The 22,939-nt window shown below is 48.3% G+C and overlaps 1 protein-coding gene across 1 annotated transcript in view; it reads right to left on the reverse strand.

The window, feature by feature from the left end:
- The window catches only part of GOLM1 (golgi membrane protein 1), a 57,707-nt gene that overhangs the window by 15,191 nt on the left and 19,577 nt on the right, over positions 1-22,939 (reverse strand). The window contains exons 4-6 of the mRNA XM_086685121.1: positions 12,242-12,296; positions 8,843-8,945; positions 1,083-1,212 (exon numbers count right to left, since the gene is read on the reverse strand). Coding sequence (XP_086541247.1) covers positions 1,083-1,212; positions 8,843-8,945; positions 12,242-12,296 — 288 coding nt within the window. The remainder of the gene's footprint in view (positions 1-1,082; positions 1,213-8,842; positions 8,946-12,241; positions 12,297-22,939) is intronic.

A 22,939-nucleotide genomic window follows, 5' to 3' on the forward strand; every position in this document is an offset into this window, starting at 1 on the left:
AGAGTTGGCAAGGATGTGGAGAAATCGGAACCCTCAAATTGCTGGTGAAAATGTAAAAGAGTGTGATTGTTTTTTGAAAACAGTCTGGCAGTTTCTCATTAAACACTGAGTTACCATATGACCCAGCAATTCCACTCCTGGGTATATACCTAAGAGAAATGAAAACTTAGGTCCACACAAAAATGTCTACATGAATGTTCACAGCAGCATTATTCATAATAAGCCAAAAACTAGAAATAACCCAAATCCCCATCAATTGACAAATGAATCAACAAAGTGTGGTGCACACACACGATATTATTCAGCCATAAACAGGAATGAAGTATACATACATGCAAACACATGGACAAACCTTGAAAGCATTATGCTAAGTGAAAGGATGTAGACACAAATGGCCACATATTATATGATTCTACTGACATGAAATGTCCATATAAAGCAAATCTATAGAAACAGAAAGTAGATTAATGGTTTTCTAGGGATGAGATGGGAGAGCTAACAATTATGGGTTTATTTGGGGGTAATGGAAATGTTCTAAAATTTACTGTAATGGTTGCACAACTTTTGAATATACTAAAAACCAATGAATTGTGACTGTTACATGGGTGAATGTATGGAATGAAAATTACCTCTCAATAAAACGGTTATATTTAAAACTAACAAGCGAAGATATCCTGAAGGCTTCAAGCAGCAGCTTCGTGGGCCAAACTTCACGCACCCTGCCAACATGGGCTCCTGGCCCCCCTACTGACCAGCTGGCGCAGAGGCCACAGTATTTAACCATCTCCATGAGCCTCAGGGCCTTCAAAACAGCACAACAGCAACTCTCTCCCAGGGTGGCTATGGAGTCACCCTGGTAAAGTCACCCTGGTAAAGCCCTGAGCACGGGGTCGGGTCAGAGCCCGGCATACCCGGTCAGAGTCCCAGTGTCCAGAGACAAGGCTGGTATGTCTCAGGGAACCAAACCTACCAGGGACGGCAAAGGTAAGAGCAAATCAGACAGCAGATAAGGGAAGTGAATGTCTGAACTGAGGGGAGGAAAGCCTTCTGGAAATTCTGGACAGAACAAAAATGAGGATTACCTGCTGGCCTTGGTCCTTTTTTTCATTCAGGTCCCTGGAAGCGACAGCTTCATTTCCCTTTTTGGTGACTTCTTCTATTCGCTCCTCACACTGCTCCTTCACCTCTTTCATCTGATTGATGCACTGGCTCCTTTGGTGAAAGAAAGCAAAAAAAAAAAAAAAAAGACAAATATTTAGGGATGTGTCTATACACCAAGTGTTTCCTGCCATGACCATGGAATCCACTGTGTCAATAAGAGACAGAGCTCATCGTTTTCCTGCTTCCAGCTCTGTATCTCAAGAGCATACGTAAGGCAGGGCAACATGTGTGTTTCACTTATTAAGTGGCAAGAAAACTAGTTGACTGAAACTCACTAAAAATTTGTCACACTGTTCTAGAACAAGTGAATTTTATTGGTTAGAAAAAAAAGTATTTTAAAAAATACAATCTGTGTTGTGGCGCCTGGGTGGCTCAGCTGGTTGAGTGTCTGACTCTTGATTTCAGTTCAGGTCATGATCCCAGGGTTGTGGAATCAAGTCCTACATTGGGCTCCATGTTGAGTGTGGGGCCTACTTGGGATATTCTCATTCTCTCTCTCTCTCTCTCTCTGCCCCTCTCCCTGACTCATGCTTTCTCTAAAATAAGTTAAAATTAAAAATATATATACAACCTGAGATATAGTAAGAAATACATACATTTGGTCTTGTCCCCAGCTATTAGCTCAGAGCACCTAAAAGTCCTTAATTTCCTGAGTAATAGGAGAGTCTTCTGTTAGTCAAAGGGAGTCTCTCTGGACCAGACCTCAGATTATGCTAATTCGATGGCTCATGAAGCCTTAGGATGGGGGCTGGTGGCCAGAGGAAACAATCCCATGATTATAGGGTTGGACTTTCAGCCCCACCCCCATCCTCCAGGGAATGGGGAAAGTAGAGATGCAGTTCAACCATGCGACCAATGATTTAATCAATTGTGCCTATGTAATAAAACCTCCAATAAAATCTCTGGGTGATGAGGCTTGGCAAGCTTCCCAGCTGGTGAACATACCAATGTACTAGAAAGGTAGCACCGAATTCCACTAGGAAAGGAGCTGTCTCCCCCACAAATGCCCTAAAACCAAGTCTCTACCATATAACTTGTTCCTGAGTTACATCCTTTATAATAAAACTGCAGTTGTACATACAGCACATGCTTGAGGAGTTCTGTGAATCATTCTAGAGAATCATCAACACTGAGCAGTACAGGAAGCAGAGTTCAGGTGGCCTGGGGACACTCAGAACTTGTGGGTGTCATGTGAAGAGGGGAGAGTCTTGGGACCAAAGCCCGTTGTAACCTGTGGGGTTTGTGCTAACTCTGGACAGTGTCAAAATCCAACTGGACTTCCGCTTCCGGAAAGATGGAATAGATGTATTTTTCCCTAGTCCTCCCATTAAGCACAACTAAAAACCCTGGGCATTGTATTTAAAACAAACATAAGAGGACTGAACAGTAGAGAGAAGAAGGCAGACTGGCCAGGGACCTCAGATCCACAGAACACCATGGTGGTGTCACTGGAGAGCACGTGGGAAGCCTGTGTTTCCACCCACACCTGACAGGAACGCATCCTCTCCCCATGGGGTGATGTCAGAGGGTGTCCGTGAAGAGTCCAAGCCTTCTTGTGTGAGTCCCAGGCAGCAGGAAGAAACGAAGAGGAAAGGGAAAGGAGAGGAGGGTGTGGTGGACTGTCCTCATCTTCAGAAGCCTTCCCACACTACCACTACCTTTCCCCACTGGCCAGAATGTAGTCACTGGGCCATACTTAACTGAAAGGAGGGTTAGGAATGCAGAATTACATTGGGGGATAAAAAATAACAGATTTAGAGAAGCCATGGCCAGTCTTTTCCATAACAGTTTCAAAAATATTTTGAGCCACAAAATATTAATGATTGCATACAGTCCCAAGTTGAGAACATATTCAATTATATACTATTAACTTAAAAGGGTTAGAATTGGAGACACCGGCATGAATTCATGCTTGGTTTAATATGAATACAGCTGGAAACATACAGAAACATTTATCAATGTCTGCATATAACCCAGGTTAATATACACACACACACAGGTCTCTCTACTCTGTAGCTGATAGGGCCCAGAAACACCACCACCCCAGCAGCAACAAACACACCCAGTCCCCAGATCTTGGCTTCTTAGCACCACTCTCCAACTAAAAAGCAACCAGGAGCTCCTCAGAGAAATGGTTGATTGAGTGATTCTAGGATACACAGAAGATGAGTCTGGAGCGTCTTCTGGTGCCAGAATGTCACGGAGTGCTCAAAAAGGGGGCGGGGCACACTGCTGGGAGTATGATCAAAACTGGAACAATGTGAGCAAAAAATAAATAAAATAGTAGTGGATTATAAAATAGATATTCCTAAGTCCACGCTGATATAAATAATTAGATATGTAAGAAGAAGGGCCAGATCTCCTGTGCAGGAAAATTTCAAATAGCTTCTGTAGACACCCTGCCCTTAGGGGAAATGGAGCGTAACACCCCAATCTTCAAGTGTAGGCTATGCACACTGACTTCCTAAGACGGCAGCACAGAGGGCGAGGTAACAGTAAGTTTACGGTGAAGAAGCCTGATAGACCCCACCACGGTAAGGTAAAGATTAACAAGAGTGACAAGCCCTATGGACAGTAAGTCCCCTTGATACCAGGCTGATGGAAGCAGCACTTTACTTCGGTGGCCTTCCCCTGGAAATGTGTTGCCCCAGTTTAACCATGAGAAAAACACCAGATAAAGCCCAACTGGAAATTGTTCTACAAAATACCTGACCAGTATTCCTATCAATATTATAAAAAGTAAGTCTGAGAAACTGTCATAGGAAAGAGGACTCTAAGGAAACATGGTGAATAAATGTTAATGGGGGATCCTGGAAAAGAAAAAGGACATCAGGGATAAACTGAGGAAACGCGGATGAAGTATGAACCTTAGTTAATAATGTATCCACACTGGCTAATTAATTGTGACAAGTACACCACATCCATGTAGGAGTGTTAACAATACAGAAAATGGCTCTGCGGATTACAGGAACTCTCTGTGGCAACGATGTAAGCCTAAAACTGTTCCAAAATTGAAGATTTATTTTTAAAAAATAAAAATAAAAATGAACTGAGCTGGAGGACACCCACCCAGCTGGTGTCAGAGAGTTGTTGTTGGAACATATAATCTAATTCAGACTGAGCCCCTATTTAGCTAAGACATTCTGAAGCATCACAGTTAGCTTTCTGCATAGGATTTATTTTCAGAGTATCTTGTGTGTCAGGGTTGAAAAGTGATGGGAGAATTACCCACTTGTACAAATAAGGAAGCTGGGAGGTGATCTGAAAGTCTGACACTGACCAGAGCCAGAGGACAGAAAGTGACAAGACTGAACCCAGAGGGGACTTGGGGTTTCCTGGCTCTGTGCCAGACCTCTATGACACAGCCACCTCTTCTGAGTCACAGGCCTTTCGGAGCCAGGTATGGGTGCACTTAGCCTGGAACTCGTGTAATGTGCCCTTCAGTTCAAAGGACTGAGTGGCTCTCAATGACCCACAGGGAGAGAAGGGCATCAATGAAAGCCAGACTTCCTGACCTTGGACAGCTTACAGAACAAGAGAAGGCTTGTTGAAAAATTCATTTAAATAAAATTCTTACAAACACACGAGTCCCCGGTGGTAGACCAGTAGCTTCAACACAGAGAACAAAAAGAGATATCTCTGTCCTCAAAGTACTAACCATTCCAATTCACTGTTATCAGATGTTATCCCAGAAGCAAGTGAACAGGTGCACAGCCATTCCTGAGCCTTTAAAAACCTACCAATGGGAAACAATGTACTGTTTTCACCTGCTCTCAGCCCTGCCAAAATCAACTACAAAGAGCCTCTCTCTCCCAGCCTTGTGGATGAAGGTCAGCTTTCCACATTCCAGCTCAACAGCATTAAGGGAACAACCTCAGATTGAAGCTCCAATTCTAAGTCGCAGGTCATATGGACTGTGACAGTGTTACTTCCTGAAGGCCTCGGGTAAGCTTGCTCTTCCACGCATGTGGTGAACATTCAGTCATTAACTAGAGCTAAAAGGAGAGACACACAGGACTCGACCACCAGTGATTATTGTTAACGGGTGGAGTCGCTGTAAACGGAATGTACACGGTACAGGGATCTATCAAGGCAGGTCACCCGATCATCCAGGGCACTGATCATCCGACTGGTGCTGTTGCATTCCAGCAGTAGCTTTTGCAAACTATTTCCTCATGGCGTGGAGATGAGATGACAAGCAGTTCATGTGAGAAAGCAACTCTAAGTGCTCTGGGGAGAGAGCCTGCAAAGCAGTGTGTGGATCAATACAGTGATCGCTTAGTGATGTCTGCCACAGGTGCAGGCATGAGAAGTGGGGATGCGGGCCGCCTCTGATCCTAAAGAAAGAATATTAACTTGTGCATCAGGAACCCTGGCCTTGCTGTCGGCTTTTTCACTGCCAGGACTGCCTTCTATAAAAGGTTTAGGCCAGACAGGGTGTCTTCACAGGGGGTGAAGGTATGCTTCAGGTGTCCCACGAACTGAATGCACAACTTTGAATATATGGCTCACAAGGTGCCCGTAACTTTTTATCAGATTCTCAGAATGGGTCTGTATTTCAAAGAAATTAAGAATAACTCATTCTAGCTTCCAGCATTCCACAAACATCATCCCCACGAAACCTGCTGTATCTGGGACAAGGCTCTGGGCACAACCACTGCAATATATGAGGTCAGCTAGAAAGAGCTGCAATCTAGCTTCTGACCTCCTAAGAGAAAGAGTGAGGCCAGCACGCACAGCCATTGTGCTCACTGTCTGCTCCTCCATGGGGAGCAGAGCTGCCTTCCCCGTTTCTTGGGCCTGGCTGATTTCTGATTTCCGGCTGGGCCAACCTCATCTGGGTCAACATTTATCAAGTGAGGCCATTAATGGCTTATCCTATTTCAATCAATGGATGGAAAATGTGCATTAGGGTATCTTTTAAGGATGAATAATAAGACTGGGGCAGTCTTCACTTCTGTCTGAATGCATCTTGTTGATTACTAGCCTAACTCAGGGTTTCTCTGCTGAGCACTACTAGTGTTTGGGGCCAGAAAAAAGATGCTGTTGTGGGGCCCGCCCTGTGCATCATAGGATGCTCAGCATCAGGTCCTCGGACATTGCCAAAGGTCTCCTGGGAGCAGAATCGCCATCTAAAATTAAGAACCACTGGCCTAGCTGAGTAAGTTTCCATACGTGTATTTTTTAATGTGTATTTATTTTCAGAGAGGGAGAAAGAGAAAGAGAGAGAGAGAGAGAGAGAGAGAGAGAGAGAATCTCAAGCAGGCTTTGCACCGTCAGCACAAAGCCCAATTCAGGGCTCAATCCCATGAACCATGAGATTGTGACCTGAGCTGAAATCGACAGTCAGATGCTTAACTGACTGAGCCACCCAGGCAACCCATATGCATATTTTCGAATTATGTTTCCTTTGTATTGACTGTTGGTGCAGGTCCTCTGAATATTTACATAGTTGGGGCTTCCTGGTTTTAGTTTAGTTGGTTTTAGTTTAGTTTAGTTGGTTTTAAAGTGATCAGGAAAAAATTGCTTTGGGGGGGGGGTACAATCTTTCGGAAGGACTTCAGAATCCTAAAGAGGGCAGCGGTGTGAAGAACCTTATTCAGAAGGCAACTTGGCAATTTATAAAACACTAAACCTACAGGTGAGTCCTTTTTAGAAGGAAATAATCCAAAATAATATTTTTTTAAAGTTATATGTATTGATGTCAAGCTTGTTATAACAACCAAAACTTAGAAGTAACCTAAATATCCAAACAGGCAAATCGTGAATTAAATTTGGTGCCCCCACATCATAGAATATTAACCAGCCATTTTTAACGATACAACATTTTGGAGCAGTACAGACTTTTATTTATACCTAATGCAAGTAAGTGGAAAAAATGATTTTAAAATGCTACTGGTGACTACAATTACGTGAAAAATTTGTATGACCTCGAACATGGACTAGGGAGAAGTCAGCAAATGGAAGAGAGGACCAGGCTCCTAGGTGGCTGGTTGCCTATGAATCCCAGACCCCCTGTACTGGAATTATTCTGCCTTTATGGGGAAAAAATACACAAACTACAACTTACTCTCCAGTCTCTAAGTTGGTTTATACTATCCTACTATGGGGTCTAGCTAACTTTCTAGAAGTTCATCATTTTGTTGTGATCATAAAAATACTCTGAGAAGTAAAAGTGTAGGGTTTTTGTACGCAATGGAAGTCATCTGCTTAAAACAGACTGTCGTAACTGGAGACGGGACAGACAGCACGGGGGCTGTGGTGACTAATACCGTACTGTATGCCTGGAACTTGCCGAGAGTGAAGATTGTAAGTGTTCTCACCACACACACACACACACACACACACACACACACACACACACACACAGAAGGATGAGGAATCGTTAACTAGCTTGATTTGGGACATCATTTCACAAGGTACAGCCATATCAAAATATCACACTTTATTCCTTACATTCACATAATGATCATCATACTTCAGTAAAGCTGAAAAATAAAAGTACTCCATTGTCACTGCAGAAATTCAGAAAGACACTAAAATCTCACAGAAACAACGTCCACAATGCTGACACCCAGAAACAAATCACTGATACCATGCCAAAGTGCCATTCAGTCTAGGAGATGGACTTGGGACACATCTGAGCACTTCAGGAAAATGTTTTTAAAGGCTTTCAATTATTAACTTAACCACCAGTACGCCTGCACTTTAAAACTTAATGTAACTTCACAAAGTATGTTGATAAGGGGGTGCCTGGGTGGCGCAGTCGGTTAAGCCAACTCCTGGTTTCTGCTCAGGTCATGAGCTCACAGTTTGTGAGTTCGCTCCCCGGGCCTCCTCAGGATTCTCTCTCTCCCTCTCTCTCTGCCCCTCCCCCCCCCCATGATTTCTTTCTCTCTCTCTCCCCCAAAATAAACAAACATTCAGGGCGCCTGGGTGGCTCAGTCAGTTGAGCGTCTGACTCCAGTTCAGGTCAGGATCTCGCAGTTTGTGAGTTAGAGCCCTGCGTCGGGCTCGGAGCCTGGAGCCTGCTTCAGGTTCTGAGTCCCCCTCTCTCTGCCCCTCTCCTGCTCATGCTCTGTCTCTCTCCGTTTCTCAAAAATAAATAAATGTTAAAAAAATTTTTTAGGGGCGCCTGGGTGGCGCAGTCGGTTAAGCGTCCGACTTCAGCCAGGTCACGATCTCGCGGTCCGTGAGTTCGAGCCCCGCGTCAGGCTCTGGGCTGATGGCTCAGAGCCTGGAGCCTGTTTCCGATTCTGTGTCTCCCTCTCTCTCTGCCCCTCGCCCGTTCATGCTCTGTCTCTCTCTGTCCCAAAAATAAATAAATGTTGAAAAAAAAAAATTTAAAAAAAAAAAAATTTTTTAAATAAATAAACATTAAAAAAAATATGTTATAAAAAAAAAGTGTGTTGACAAAGTCATTTCTTTCTAAGGAGCACCGCCCTCTTGTTTACTTTGTATTATGAGCCACCGGCTTTTCCACAGCTTTCTGAGGCACTGCTCACGCTTAAGTAATAAAGCACATTGTTCTAAAGGACTACCCTGGAAGGACTGGACCTCCCGCAGAGCCTGTGTGCTCCATGACGGGAAGGGGGAGCCCAGCTTATGCCCACCGCCCGCCCCCTTGCTCAGAACACATCAGCCCCCGAGGGGTGCGCACTAGATGTAGAGACGCACTTACAGGTCGTAGGAGAACTTCCTCTCCAGGTTGGTCTGGTTCCTCTGAAACTGGAGAACACCCTGCTGCAGCCTGCCATAATTCTTCTGCAGGGCCTTTAACTGGTCTGAGCCAAGAGGAGGACCCAGAATCGCGCAGGTCACAGGCACAGCCATCGTGACAACAGCAGACACATCAGAACGCAGTGGGCAGTGGCACACAGGAGAGTAAGGAGGGAAGGAGAGAGGGTTCAGAACATTCCAGAACCATGGAGGAGCCCTGGCAATCAGCAACCCGACCCAAATCTGCACCTAGGTTCTTTTCCAAACCTCTCACTTAAATCTCCTTCCTGACCTCTGGCCCTTCAAAAGCGTCAGGGGGTTCTATTCACTTGTTTCTTTTTTAGACATCCTACGAGCTGTCCCACAAGGTGACACATGCCACTGTGTCCCCTGGCCTGCAGCAGACTCATCCAGCCTGTGAAACATTGATTTGGACATCTGCTCAGAGAAGCAGTCCTTCACGGAGGACCCCAACCTCAGCCACCAGGCTCCCTGCCAGCGGCCCCTCCTGTGACTCACCCACACCAGCAATTTCCTGAGGCCTGTGTTCCTTTAACCACCCAAACCCTGTCTGGGAAACAGCAGCTTTCCTTGAGGAAATGCACCAGCCCATCCCTGCTGCCCTGACCTTGGGCTCCTAGAAGCCTTGCAGAAAAAGCAGCAGCTGACAAAGGGCCAGGCTGAGCAGGAAAGAGAAGCTGCCACGAAGGTGACAGCCGAGTGGCCAGATGGCCGCCACCGGGGTCCGGGACACGGCCCTGGACACACACCCGCATCCTGGAAGTCTGTCCTCATAACCCCGTATCTACAGGGCTCTCCAGGGGGGAAATAAAATTAAATAAAAGCGAAGGATTCCACGAAATGCCGAAGCACACAGCAACAACGATCCATCTCACAAGCATTGCTAGGACATGTTCCAAGAGTTCAAACTGCAGGGTTTGTAGAACCACCCAGCAGAATGGCTGAGGCAGGGGATTGACCACAAAGGGTTAGGGGGCACCTCCTGGAGGGACAGGGCCTGGTCTCAACTGTAGTGGTCCAGGGGACGCAAAGAACCCTACAAAAGGGTACACTTTATTGAGTAAATCACACCTCAGGAAACCTCACTTAAGAAAAAAAATTCCCATAATCAAACCAAGTATGGGGCAAGGGAACACTGCTTGGCAAAAAAAGGAATAAAAATACTGACATCCACAGCATGGATGAACCTCAAAAGGCCAGACAAGACAAGGAAACTCTGCAAAGGCCCCGGCAGTCAAGTAACCCACTGAACTCCACGTGACCTTGCGTCTCTCCTACTCAGATCCTTAGAAGCAGAGCCGGAACTAGAATTCTAGACCAGCCCTGTCCAACAGAACTACGATGCAAGCCACGTCAGTAAACCACAGTTTTAAGAACTAAACCAGATGTAGCATTAACTTTAATAAACCACCTGATCTAACCCAACAGCGATGCAACATTATCATGCCAACACAGAATGAATATAAAAAATTATGAATATTTTATATTCTCTCCTTCACGTTGTCTTTGAAATCTGGTGTGGACAATTACAGCACGTCCCCATGCAAACGTTAAATGTGCACTGGGAATTCATGATCTGAAGTGAGCTTTCACAGAATCTACCCTGGAAAAGTAGACTGATATATACCCAAGCTGCCCCCCAAACACTTAACGTTCCCAATAACGGAGTCAAGTTTCAGTTTTAAACTTAAATTACTGAAAATTAAACAAAAATGTAAACTTCTGTCCCTTCCCATGAGCCATATTTCAGGTGTTCATTGGCCACACGGCTCGTGGCCACCACTCTGGATACTGTGGCTCCAGATGAACCTTCCCGTGCAGAGGCGGAACTGAGGCTCGGGCGGCTGGGAGTACTTTCCTACCCACGGCAAAGACCGGTCCCCGTGGGACCCAGTGCTCTGTGATTTTCCCCAGGCTTGTCTTGTGGCCATGTGGGCTGTGGGCCCCCAGTCCCAGCGGAAGGGGGAGCCAAGCACAGAGGGGCTCACCCCACTACTACACACACTGCTGCTTCCTAGGGCCTGACAGAAAACCGGCCTTGACTGCCAAGCTGAATCCGGGCAGCAAAGAAGTGGAATTGGGCTGCATCATTTTTACAATTTTCATCAAGAAACTCTGAATTGGGGGTGGCCCCATTAAAAGAAATCCTATATATACCATACATATTATACATATCACATGCCATATATATCACATACATATGAAAGGTGATCTGTTCTATATATTTCTTAACCTATCAAAAGGTGAGAATCTGAATTCTTGTGTACCTAACATGATAGGAATAGACAGGATTCAGTAGGCAGAAAGGAAAAAGTTAGGATGTGAGGTCCCTGGGTGGGGAAAAACACAGTCTGGAACAATGCTGGGAGGGTCTGACCACAGCAAACCCCCTTGGGCATCAGGTTCCCCTTAAGAATGTAACAGACACCACCTACTCCCCCCCCCCCCCAGGTTCCCTCAGGAATTTGACGAAAGACCTAACTGAAAACAAGTAGACCTTAAAACATATGACCCACAAGGAACGGTCCTCACGATGAGAATGAGCCAATCGGGAATGGACGGCCACAGATGCCCCCCCCCCCCCCCCGCCTCAAATGAGCCAATCAGGAATGGACAACCCAGCACAGAGAGCTACCCAGTAAGTAAGGGTAGGACCTGAGAAGGAATAATGGGGAAGGGATGGGGCGGTGTGACCAGACCTTATGAAACAAGGACCCTCACCTACAGTCTTCAAGCATTCACTTTCAAATGCCCTCTCTCTGCAAAGAGAGCTTTCCTACTATTCTTCCTTTCTGATCTTACACTTTAACAAACTTTGCCCGCTGCTCATTTTGTGTCCACCTCCTCATTCTTTGAAGTGGGGAGACAAAGAACCCTGGGTATTGAGGTAAAAAAATTCTTACAACAATAACACCTTGTAATGCGTTCAACAATGTTTTTAAAAAGAAAAGTTCTTTAAGGAACTGTAGTTTAGCAAAAAGAATATACCAAAGATTACTCAATTTGGGGCACCGGGATGGCTCAGTTAAGCATCTGACTTTGGCTCAGGTCATGATCTTACAGTCCATGAGTTTGAACCCTGCACTGGGCTCTCTGCTGTCAGCCCAGAGCCTGCTTTGGATCCTCTGTCCTCCCTCTCATTCTGCCCCTCCCCCTTGCCCCCCTCTCAAAAATAAACATTTAAATAAACAAACAACAACAACAAAAAAAACAGATTACTTGATCACTTGTGATCCTACCCATTAGATTAGAATGGGAGTCGCCACAAAGGGACAAGAGGAAAGATGGGCTTTTCCTAAAAGATCTAATGTCTGGTATAAAGAAGGGGATTAGAACTCACCTTGCAGGGTTCTGATGAGCTTCTCACCTGTGGTGATATTATTCACTAAAACTGCCTGCAAGGAAGATAAACACAATATGAAACACCCACAACCTAACAACTTAGAAGAGCCTTGATAAGATGTTCCTACTGGAAAAAAGGGGGCAGTGCCCCCCCACCCCCATCCCCCACCTCCCAGCAGCTGTTGGGAGGGATCCGGCACAGCCCTCTGGCTGGGCACTTGGACGGTGCTGCGGCCAGAAAAGGAGCTCACACGTTGGGAGGTTTGCTTTCTGAACAACAGCCTGTAACCAGAGCAAGGGGTAAACGGATCCTCCAACTACACTTGGGCCCCACAACGTGCTCCCCTCCATGAACTTAGGACTCTCTCTGGGGGAGCCCAGGTGCAGACACAAGTCAGACCACAGTGGGCAGAGGAGAGGAAGGGCTCTCTACACCCGAGGTGGGGGGTGGGTGGGACAGAGGTTCACAGGGCTTACACCAAACTGGGGAGGCTGAAAACAGAGGAGGAAGAAACAACACAGGACTCAGGAGAACAGTGAAAACCAAGGAAAAAGTGAGGGAAGGAGTGTGGAGTATAACGTGACAAGCAGCCCGTGACTGAGAGCGGCTGACTGCTTTCACCAGGCGCCCTTCTGAGCTCTCCCCGTCTGCTCACTCGCTTGCTCTCCACGCCAGGTTCAAGAGGTAGCCAGCAGAGGATCCCGTTTTAAAGGACAGGAAACTGAGGCACAGACTGCTTAAGAGCCTCAAGGCCATGAGGCTTTCTTCACAGCAAACATGCAAAGCCTAAACCTGAGCCCGGGCAGGCCTGATCCAGAAAGCAAGCTGGTGGTCACTACTTGCCAAATCAGGATCTAAACCCCCAGCAGGATACCAGGCTTGTGGGCTGTGCCCAGTGCTAAAAGCAACCGAAAACCTGAAGAAGAGGGGACTAAAATATTAAATGGTAGAGCACCTTACACAGGTAGGTGTTGTTTTGCACACACACAGAGCTGTGCATCAGACGGTCATGTGAACATTTCCTGCCTCGTTACAATCAACGAAGTCTGCAAACTCCCACTCGCACACCGGGCAGGCTGGAGAGACGCGTGTCTGCCCCGTTCCCGCTCACTGGTGGACAATGACAACCAGGCCACCCGCTGCTTCTAGCTTCCTCCCGGACCTCTGTCCGGCCCCTACTCTTCCTTTGGCTTGTGCAGGGCTTTCTGGAGTACAGGGGTGTGCTCCCAGAAACGAAATGTGGCCAAACGAATCGTGTTTATTTTGGGAGCTCTGAGGCCACAGAACATTTCCTGGCACAACAGGAAGGAAGTCACAGTGATGGTATCTGGACAATTAATCTCTCTGGGAGAGATCATCCAGAGAGGTGTTTGTAGATATTCTGGCGGGTGGGGGAGAGAAGAGAGCCCTGAGTGGCAAGTTGGCTGGCAGAGAAGGGCGGGGAGGGGGCAGCTCTCACAGCAGGGAGTCAGATTTGCACAGCTCAGTTAAGGCTTTCCCAAGTTCGGCTGCAGACATGAAAGATGACCACAGGATCGCTGCTGCAGTCCCACTTCTAAATCTACAGCCAAAAGAACTTAAAGCAAAATCTTGAAGAGTTATCTGCACCCCCGTGTTCACAGCAGCGCTATTTACAACCGCTAAGAGCTAGAAGCAAGCCACCCTCAACAGACGACTGGATACAGAAAATGTGGCATCTACATCCAAGGGAATATCATGCAGCCTTGAAAAAAAAAGGACTGTCATATGCTGTCACAACATGGGAGAACATGGAGGACATCATGCAAAGCAAAATCAGCCAGCCGCCAAAGGACATATATGGTTGCATTCCATTCATGTGCTGTGTCCAGGGCGGTAACAGAAACAGAAAGAAGAAAGATGGTCTCCCCGGGGCTGGCAGAGGGGAGGGGCATTAGCAATTAATGGGTCCAGAGTCCCTGTGCTGCAAGGTGAGGGTGAGAGTTCAGCTACACAACAGTGGAAATGTACACTTGAACATCCCCCCCTGGCACATGCATTGAAACCACCTTCCCTCCCAACAGCAGGGCTGACACAAAACAAAGAAAGAGGGGCGCTTGGGTGGCTCAGTTGGTTGAGCATCCAACTTCAGCTCAGGTCATGATCTCATGGTTCGTGAATTAGAGCCCCACGTCGGGCTTTGTGGTGACAGCTCAGAGCCTGGAGCCTGCTTCGGATTCTGTGTCTCCCTCTCTCTCTGCCCCTCCCCGCTCACTTGCTGTCTTGCTCTCTCAAAAATAAACATTAAAAAAAAAAAAAAAAACAGAGAAAGAAAAGGGGCACTTAAGAGACTGCACTCTGATGATCTGCAAAAGCAGATTTCTCCTGGCTAAACCATTTCTATAAAAATCATGGCATTTTCACTCACTCCTTCTCCACTTGCTCTCCTTGGACCCACTCCAAGAAATCCACAGTGGAGTCTGCAACTACCTGAGGGGTGAGGAAAGTTTAGGAACTGCTGTGTCAAAGTACCTGAGATCTCTGCGTCTCATGTGACTCTACTCTTCCAAAGAAAATACATTTTAGTTCTCTTCCCCCACCTGCTTAGTGATGCATGGAAAAGTACAGTCTCTGCTGAAGTAAATGAGCAAAGAGCCATAAAACACCATCAAGATATTTTATGTGCAGTTTTATATTTATTGAAAATCTCCTTAAATCATTTTCAGGAAACCATGAAAATGCTTCTAGCTTTTTGGAGATTCAATATGAAGAAAAAAATCTGCATTAAACAATATTATTTTTAAATGAATTACATATGCTACTCCAAACAATCCAACTGTTTTTCCCATTTTGGTACTGACTGGCTTCCTGCAGAGAGAGAGAGAGAGAGAGAGAGAGAGAGAGAGAGAGAGAGTGTGTGTGTGTGTGTGTGTGTGTGTGTGTGTGTGTGGACTGTCCCCTGGGACACTCAGCAGCAGGCGAGGAGGCAGGAAGTGCCACCAGAGTGTAACTGGAAACTGAACTCGGAAGGCCTTCAGATGAATCACCCACGTACAAATTAATCATAACCATTCTATTCTGGGAAATGAGTACACGTGATTCAATTATTTCTACATTAGATTCCTTAAAAAAAAGCTCAACATTTCATAGTAAATTTTCAAAGTAGTAATTTGACAATAAATTCTATTACTCTAAAAGCTCCGTAAGACATAAATAACTTTTAAAAATCATAACTTTGGGAAAGCTCGCTGCAAGTATGATAAGGATCATGTAATAAATGAGAAAAGGTGACCTCTGCTGCATTTGTTTGGCTCATTAAAATAATCTGCTTTGAGCAGCACCTGGTGGCTCAGTCAGTTGAGCCACTGACCCTTGATTTGGGCTCAGGTCATGGCCCCAGGGTCTTGGGTTTGAGCCCCGCACCGGGCTGGGCATGAAGCCCTGCTTGGGATTCTCTCTCTCTTCCTCCCTCTGCCCCTCCCTTGCTCTCTCTCTCTCGAATAAAATTTCTTATTCTTATTAAAAATAATAAAAATTTTTAAAAAGAAAGAAAGGAGGGAGGGCAGAGAGTGAGTCCAATGGCAAAGAAGCACCAATTACTTATTTATGGTGCTCGGCTAAGATTACAAACTCACAGCAGCACCACTCACGTCACCAGCAACCCCAACCACCTCACATCATGGCCCCTGTGGGCCACATACTGGGGGAGGCAGGACTCTGGGAGGCACGCTGTCCTCCGGCCCAGGGGCCACGTGAAGAATTCCAGAACTCAGCACACCTGCCCGGCGTGTGCAGCAGGTGTCCAGCACGAGCGTGGGCCCGGAGGCACGAAGGTGGGCCTTCCACACTGCCACCCGGCTCCCCAGACAGGCCTTCTGCATAAGTCAGAGGGAAGGGGATGCAGGCACATGTGACACAGCAGAGAGGGGCTAAGTCCCGGTGAAAAAGAAGACGGTCCTCAGAAAGGCTAGGTCTAAGCATAGACCCAGGACACCAGAAAGTATAGGAACCTGCAGCTGGACCTTATTCAAGGTCCAGCAGACGGCAGGGGCACAGGAGTGAGCGTCCGTGCGTGGGTGCGGAGATGGGAACAGACCAAGACGGAGAGTATCGGACGTTCCGCTGAGGGAAATGAAGCCGACACAAAAGGACAAACACCACACGATCCCCCTTATGAGATGTGCAGGGCAGTCAGACTCCGAGACAAGAGGTAAAACCACCACTGCCAGGACTCGGTGGGTGGGGGGATGGGTGTTAGTGTTTAATGGGGACAGAGCTTCACCGGGGAAGATGAGGGCGCTCTGGAGGCGGCTGGTGTGACGGGTGCACGGCAATGTGAGCGTAATTAACGCCACTGCACTGTGCATTTAAGTACGGCTAAAATGGTCATTTTATATCATGCACATTTTAGCACAATAAAAAACAATAGCAAAACCCCAGAAAGAGCATGAGGCAGGGAACGAGCGTGCAAGGGCGTGGATGCCAGAGAGCAGGAGTGGGCAGGGGGTGAACAGGAGACCAGGGTGAGCACGTGTGCTCCGGGGGTCAGAGTCAGCAGAGCGAGCAGGAGGACCCGGTCAGCGGGGGCCGCCGGGAGGGCAGAAGGTGGGTGGGCAGGAGAATGGGCTCAAGCCACGGAGCTGTGAGAGGTCGTGGGGGGATTAAGCAAAACTCTATGTGAAGCTTGGAAAAAAGAAACACACCCATCCGGGAAAACACCCAGTTATGCGCAGGGCACGGCTGCCATCTACACCCAGAATGGCCATCTGTCTTCTGTCCTCGGTCGTGAAGAAAGAACAACATCCCCCACCCCAGCTGGCTGGGGGGGCAGGGCTGAGCCCAGGATAACCCAGGCAGGTCACCAGGTGTCCCCGGCTCTGCAGAGAAAGGCCCACTTTCCACTGTGGTGACAAGCACGACGTGCAAGGGGGGGCGGCTTTGGACAGACTCTGGCCCACGCCCACCCCCAGGAAGGGGCACACTGCTGCAGAGGGGGAGGAGGGGAGGAGGGGAGGAGGGGAGGAGGGGAGGAGGGAGGGATGGGGCCAATGGAGGAGACTGCCCTCCCCCATCCCCCCAGGAGCACCTGCCACAACTGCCTTTTAGGTCAAACCCACGCAGGGACCTACTTAATCGGGGTCGAAGAGAACTCCCAGGAGGACCTGAACGGGACACGCCCTGGGAACTCCAGAAGGTTCCTTGATGTTTCTCCAGCAACTGACTGAGGCTAAGTCCACAAACCTGCATCCTTCTGTCAGCAACTGCCTGCTGCCAGAGACTCTGGGTCCCTTCCCCCTAGAGCTGCTCCCTTTCCTCTTGCATTCCTCATACCCAGCCCTCAGCTCTTCCCGCTCCCTTCCCGACAGCAGCCGGAAGTCCTGCCCGGGTAGAAGAGCATACCACAGGGGGGTGCGGGTGGAGGGCAGGGCCTGAGATCACCATCTCTGTGTTCAGAGGAGGACAAACACTCGCGGCAGCACAGACAGCACCAGGATGTGGAGCATTCCCCCTGCTCCTTAACCAGCCAAGGAAACAGCCCCGCTGGCCCTGCGGGGCAGAAGCCCTGGGCTGAGCCCCTTCTGCAGGCATTAGTTCTTTTGTTCCCAAATGGGAATCTGAACAACTTCTCCACCCTCACCTGTGGGAAAGGCCACAACTTGGCAAATTCAGACTTTTTGCAAACAGGTGCACACAGATACTCGGGGACTAGAGAGGAAATAAAAAAGGATGCGTAAGGGGTCACAGAACCCACTCCCAGACCCCCGCTTGTCAAGCCAAAGAGAAATACATAAAGAGACAGGTAGGTCAGATGTTCTTTACGTATTTCACTGTCCTGCAGTGCGGGGTTAAGAAGTTGGGAGGCGAACCTGGGGTCCAGCAATGCCACGTCTCCAGCCAGATGAAAGCCCGCCACCCCCCCACACCTGCCACAGCAAGGAGGACGGAGATGCTCCTTCTGGTAAGAAGCCAAGTCCCGAGCTGGCACCTCCACAGACACAGGAGAGCGATGCACAGAAAACACACCTGTCAGTCCTCCCCCGCAACTCCGCATCGCACCTTCTGCTGGAATCAATCCCAGGCCCCTTCCCACGGGGGGCAGGAGGGAGGGAGGGAGGGGACGCCCGCTGCAATGCAGGGACAGTGCAGAAAAGGGAGTCTGTGGGAGGGTCACGTATTCTGCGGTTTCCCGTAACACATACTTTTTTAACGTGGGAGATGAGTTACTCGAGTTTAATTACAAAGCTGTCTGAAGGCCACATCTAGCCAGCAAACCACAGAATTTACAGTCTAAATAGACCCTTTCTCCAGGAAGACAGATTTCTGACGGACTCCCTTCCTGGGCGTTCCCACTGCTCCTGCACAGGCCTTTCCACATCCCACCTGTCACGGGGCCCGTGGATGCCTCTTCCTGCTGCTCACCTCCATTCTGCCTCTTCCCTGCCCTGCTCCCTGCTCCAAGCAGGCCCCCCAGGCCCCCGGGCCTGCCTTTCAAACCCCCCAGAGAGCTGGCAGCTTTGTTCCACCGACAGTTTAACCCGTGTGATGGTTCCCATCCTCAAACTCAAGTCCAAGCTCCTGAGTGATTAAAAGATCCTTCTTCAAGGGGTGTCTCTGCTCTATCTGCCCAACGCTGCCCACCCCCCATGCTCAGCCGCCAGGGGCTGCCCCCACCTCCCCGCACCCTGGGAGGGACACAGTTACAGGGCACTGCCAGGTGAGACAGGAGGGGACTCTTCCCCGGCTCATGCAGTGCAGAACGTGGACACCATGCCCTGCCTGCCTGGAGGAGGCGGCGGAACGGCTCCTCCGTGTCTCCGGCACACAACTTTTAGTGTGCCTTCCTGAACAGCAGAGGCTCTAACGCTAAAGTATATTTTCCAGACTCATTCCCTATAGGATTTAGATTCCAGTCGGATGCACTCACTTGACACTGAAATGCTGTGCAGTTGGGGGGCTGTAGGTACAGAATGGAGCAAGAAGCGGGGTGCCCCCCAGCTCTGGGCTAAGGCTGCAGTGGCAGCCTCCTGGTCCAGCCATCCGGGAGGCCACCCCGGGATGAGATGCTCCTCCAGACCCTTCCCACTTTTCTGCAGGCACCTACTTCCCTGCACTAAACCCTCTCTGCTTAACGTTGCTAGAATGGTTTCTCTGTCTGCAACTGGCCCTCACAGACCCACTTACTCATCTTTTTCCATCACCCAACAGGCAGACAGCAGACGCAGACTATTCCACCAAGGGGCACAAGCCCAGCGCCTGGCAGAGCAAATACTGAATGGATGCACAGACAGACATGGAAAATCAGCGGCGATTAAAAACAGGAAAGCTGTTCTAGAACACTTGATTCTTCCATCAATCACAGTAATAAAAGGGGATAAAAATCGAAGACAAGTCCACTCTGGTCCCCCAAGAAAACCACCTCTCTGGAAGAACATCACCACGCTTTCAGGGGCACAAGAAAAGCTGGCCCAGAGAGAAGAATCTGGAACACTCTGAAGGCTGTAAGAAAATTCAGCAGGGTAAAGCCCAGGTGATGGAAAGCACCAGCAGCCGGAGCCCAGCCCCCAGGCCACTCTGCAGGCCCAAGAACCAGTGCATGACCTCTCCAGGGCCCAGGCTGCACCTGCAGCTCAGAGCTAAGGACGGGCACTTCCAGCAATGACAAGTGCTCAGTGTGTGAAAGCACTCTGAAAACTCTGAAGTAGAACAAATGACCAGACTTAACATTAATCACTTGTTCTTTAGAAAGTCACTCTTAGGGGCGCCTGGGTGGCGCAGTCGGTTAAGCGTCCGACTTCAGCCAGGTCACGATCTCGCGGTCCGTGAGTTCGAGCCCCGCGTCGGGCTCTGGGCTGGTGGCTCAGAGCCTGGAGCCTGTTTCCGATTCTGTGTCTCCCTCTCTCTCTGCCCCTCCCCCGTTCATGCTTTGTCTCTCTCTGTCCCAAAAATAAATAAAAAGTCTTTAAAAAAAAAAAAAGAAAGTCACTCTTAGGGGCGCCTGGGTGGCTCAGCTGGATAAGCATCCGACTTCGGCTCAGGTCATGGTCTCGCGGTTTGTGGGTTCAAGCCCCGTGTCGGGCCCTGTGCTGACAGCTTGGAGCCCGGAGCTGCTTCGGATTCTGTGTCTCTCTCTCTCTCTGCCCCTCTCCCACTCATACTCTGTCTCTCTCTCTCTCTCTCAAAAATAAATGAGCATTAAAAAAAACCACCTAACCTGTTTGAGGGGCACCTGGGTGGCTCAGTTGGTTAAGCATCCGACTCTTGATTTCAACTCAGGTCAATCTCACAGTTTGTGAGTTCAAGCCACGCATCAGGCTCTACACTGACAGCGCAGAGCCTGCTTGGGATCCTCCCTCTCCCTCTCTCTCTCAAAACAAACAAATAAACATTAAAAAAAACAAACCCTGTTTGATATGTAAAAATATATTCACCTGTAAAAAAATAAAAGTATTTCACCAAAACTGTGGTGGCTTAAAAACGTGACCCCAAGGTCTTTGACACTGTTCCACAGGTGGAGCCTAGTTCCAGCCCTTTTCAACATGGGCCGGCCCTAGCGACATGCTCCTAGGAATGCCAGTGACCCTCCTGACTTCTGAAGCAGCCAATACAAGGGGCAGTGGGTTGGCCGGTGTACCCCCAAAATTCATGTCTACCCAGAATCCAAGAATCACCTTATTTAGAAACGGGGTCCATGCAGATACAGTCAGGATAAAATGAAGTCCTGAGGATGGCGCCCAAGTTAGCAGGACTCAAGATAAGAGGCAAAAGTTCCAGAGACACAAAGGGAAGATGGCCAGGTGAGGACGGAGGCAGAGCCTGGGGACGACAGATGGCAGAGGCCAGAAGCGGTTAAGGAAGGCCCCTAGAGCCTTCAAGGGGGCACAGCCCTGCTAACACCCTGATGTGGAGCTTCCAGCCTCCAGAACCGGGAAACGATACGTTTGTACTGCTCTACGCCTGGTTTGGGTGAACTTGTTATGCGGCAGCCCCCCGGAAACTAACACAGAAGGTGACGGCCTCCTCCAGGCCCACCCTCTCCCTCACTGTCAGAATGGCACCCTGAGAACCCAGCCTCCAGGCTTCAAGGAAGCCGAGCGGCCGTGTGGGAAAAGCAAGCATTGTGGCCTTGACCCCACCGAGGTCTTGTGTCACTGACCACCAGACGTACGAATGAGGGAACCTTCAGGCGATTCTGCCTTGAGCCTTTGGGCACCCAAACAGAGAAATGTGGAACAGAGACAATCTTCTGCTGAGCCCTCCCAGATGAGCAAAATAAACGCTGTCAAGGTTTTAAACCTCTAAGTTTTGCGGTAATTTCTGAGGCAACAATGGATTACCAGAACGTGACATGTGCATCTTCCTATTCAAAACACAGTCACCTGTACCAATTAGATATGAAGGGAGTCTACAAAAGTTCCCTTCAGCAAACATTTATGAAGAATATTCTCGTCTGGAAGGGGCGGTCACCTCAACGCTGCTAAGAGAATAATGCATAATAAGCCAAGAGTTTCTGGGTTTTTAATGATGTGCAAAAACCAGAAGTGTTCAAGTGTGTTTCTCATTTAATCCCCCCACCCCTGCTTATTTTCATAGCTTACTTACATTTACAAAAACTTGAATATAACAATGATGTTTAAAAGTTTAGATGTCAACCTGTATGTTTTAAAAAGAATATTGTCTGAGTGATGGAAGCACGGGGGATTTAAAATTTGTTTTTCATTTTCAAAACTAAGAGTAATAGTATTTCAGTCATTTAATGTTTATTTATTTATTTTGGGGGGGGGAGAGAGAGTGAGAGAGAGAGAGAGCGAGCATGCACAAGCGAGCAGGGAAGGGGCAGAAAGAGGAGAAAGAGAATCCCAAGCAGGCTCCACACCGTCCGTGCAGAGCCTGACACAGGGCTCGATCCCGTGAACCTTGAGACCGTGACAGAAGCCAAAATCAAGAGTCAGACACTCAACGGACTGAGCCACCCCAGGACCCCTCAGTAATTTAAAAGGCAATTTTTCTGAAAGTTATTTAAGGCTGCCTTACACAATCATTTTGTTGTTTATTTCAAAAAACTGAATATCCCTTCTCATATACAACTCACAAAGCGACTACACCGGTGTTTCTGCCAAGTTACAGAAGTGTATGTTAGCCTGCATAATTGCGTTTATGGAGTCAAATCATCTTCACCGACCTATTTCTGCCACAGATGAGGAAGCAGAAAAGAAGGAAAATGAAAACAACAGGTCCATCTTCAAGAATCAGCTGAAGTCGGGGCGCCTGGGTGGCGCAGTCGGTTAAGCGTCCGACTTCAGCCAGGTTGTGATCTCGCGGTCCGTGAGTTCGAGCCCCGCGTCGGGCTCTGGGCTGATGGCTCAGAGCCTGGGGGGCCTGTTTCCGATTCTGTGTCTCCCTCTCTCTCTGCCCCTCCCCCGTTCATGCTCTGTCTCTCTCTGTCCCAAAAATAAATAAACGTTGAAAAAAAAAAATTTAAAAAAAAAAAAAAAAAAGAATCAGCTGAAGTCTCAGTTGAAGTGATTACAATAAAAAAACAAAACTCAGGGAGCCTGGGTGGCTCAGTCAGTTGAACATTCGACTTGGGCTCAGGTCATGATCTCATGGTTCGGGAGTTCGAGCCCCGCATCGGGCTCTGCGCTGACACCTCAGAGCCTGGAACCTGCTTTGGATCTGTGTCTCCCTCTTTCTGCCCCTCCCCTGCTAATGTTCTCTCTCTCTCTCAAAAATAAACAA

This window comes from Puma concolor, chromosome D4 (genome assembly GCF_028749965.1).
Source record: "Puma concolor isolate L17-30 chromosome D4, mPumCon1.1.hap2, whole genome shotgun sequence".
In the NCBI taxonomy this organism is placed as follows: Eukaryota; Metazoa; Chordata; class Mammalia; order Carnivora; family Felidae; genus Puma; species Puma concolor.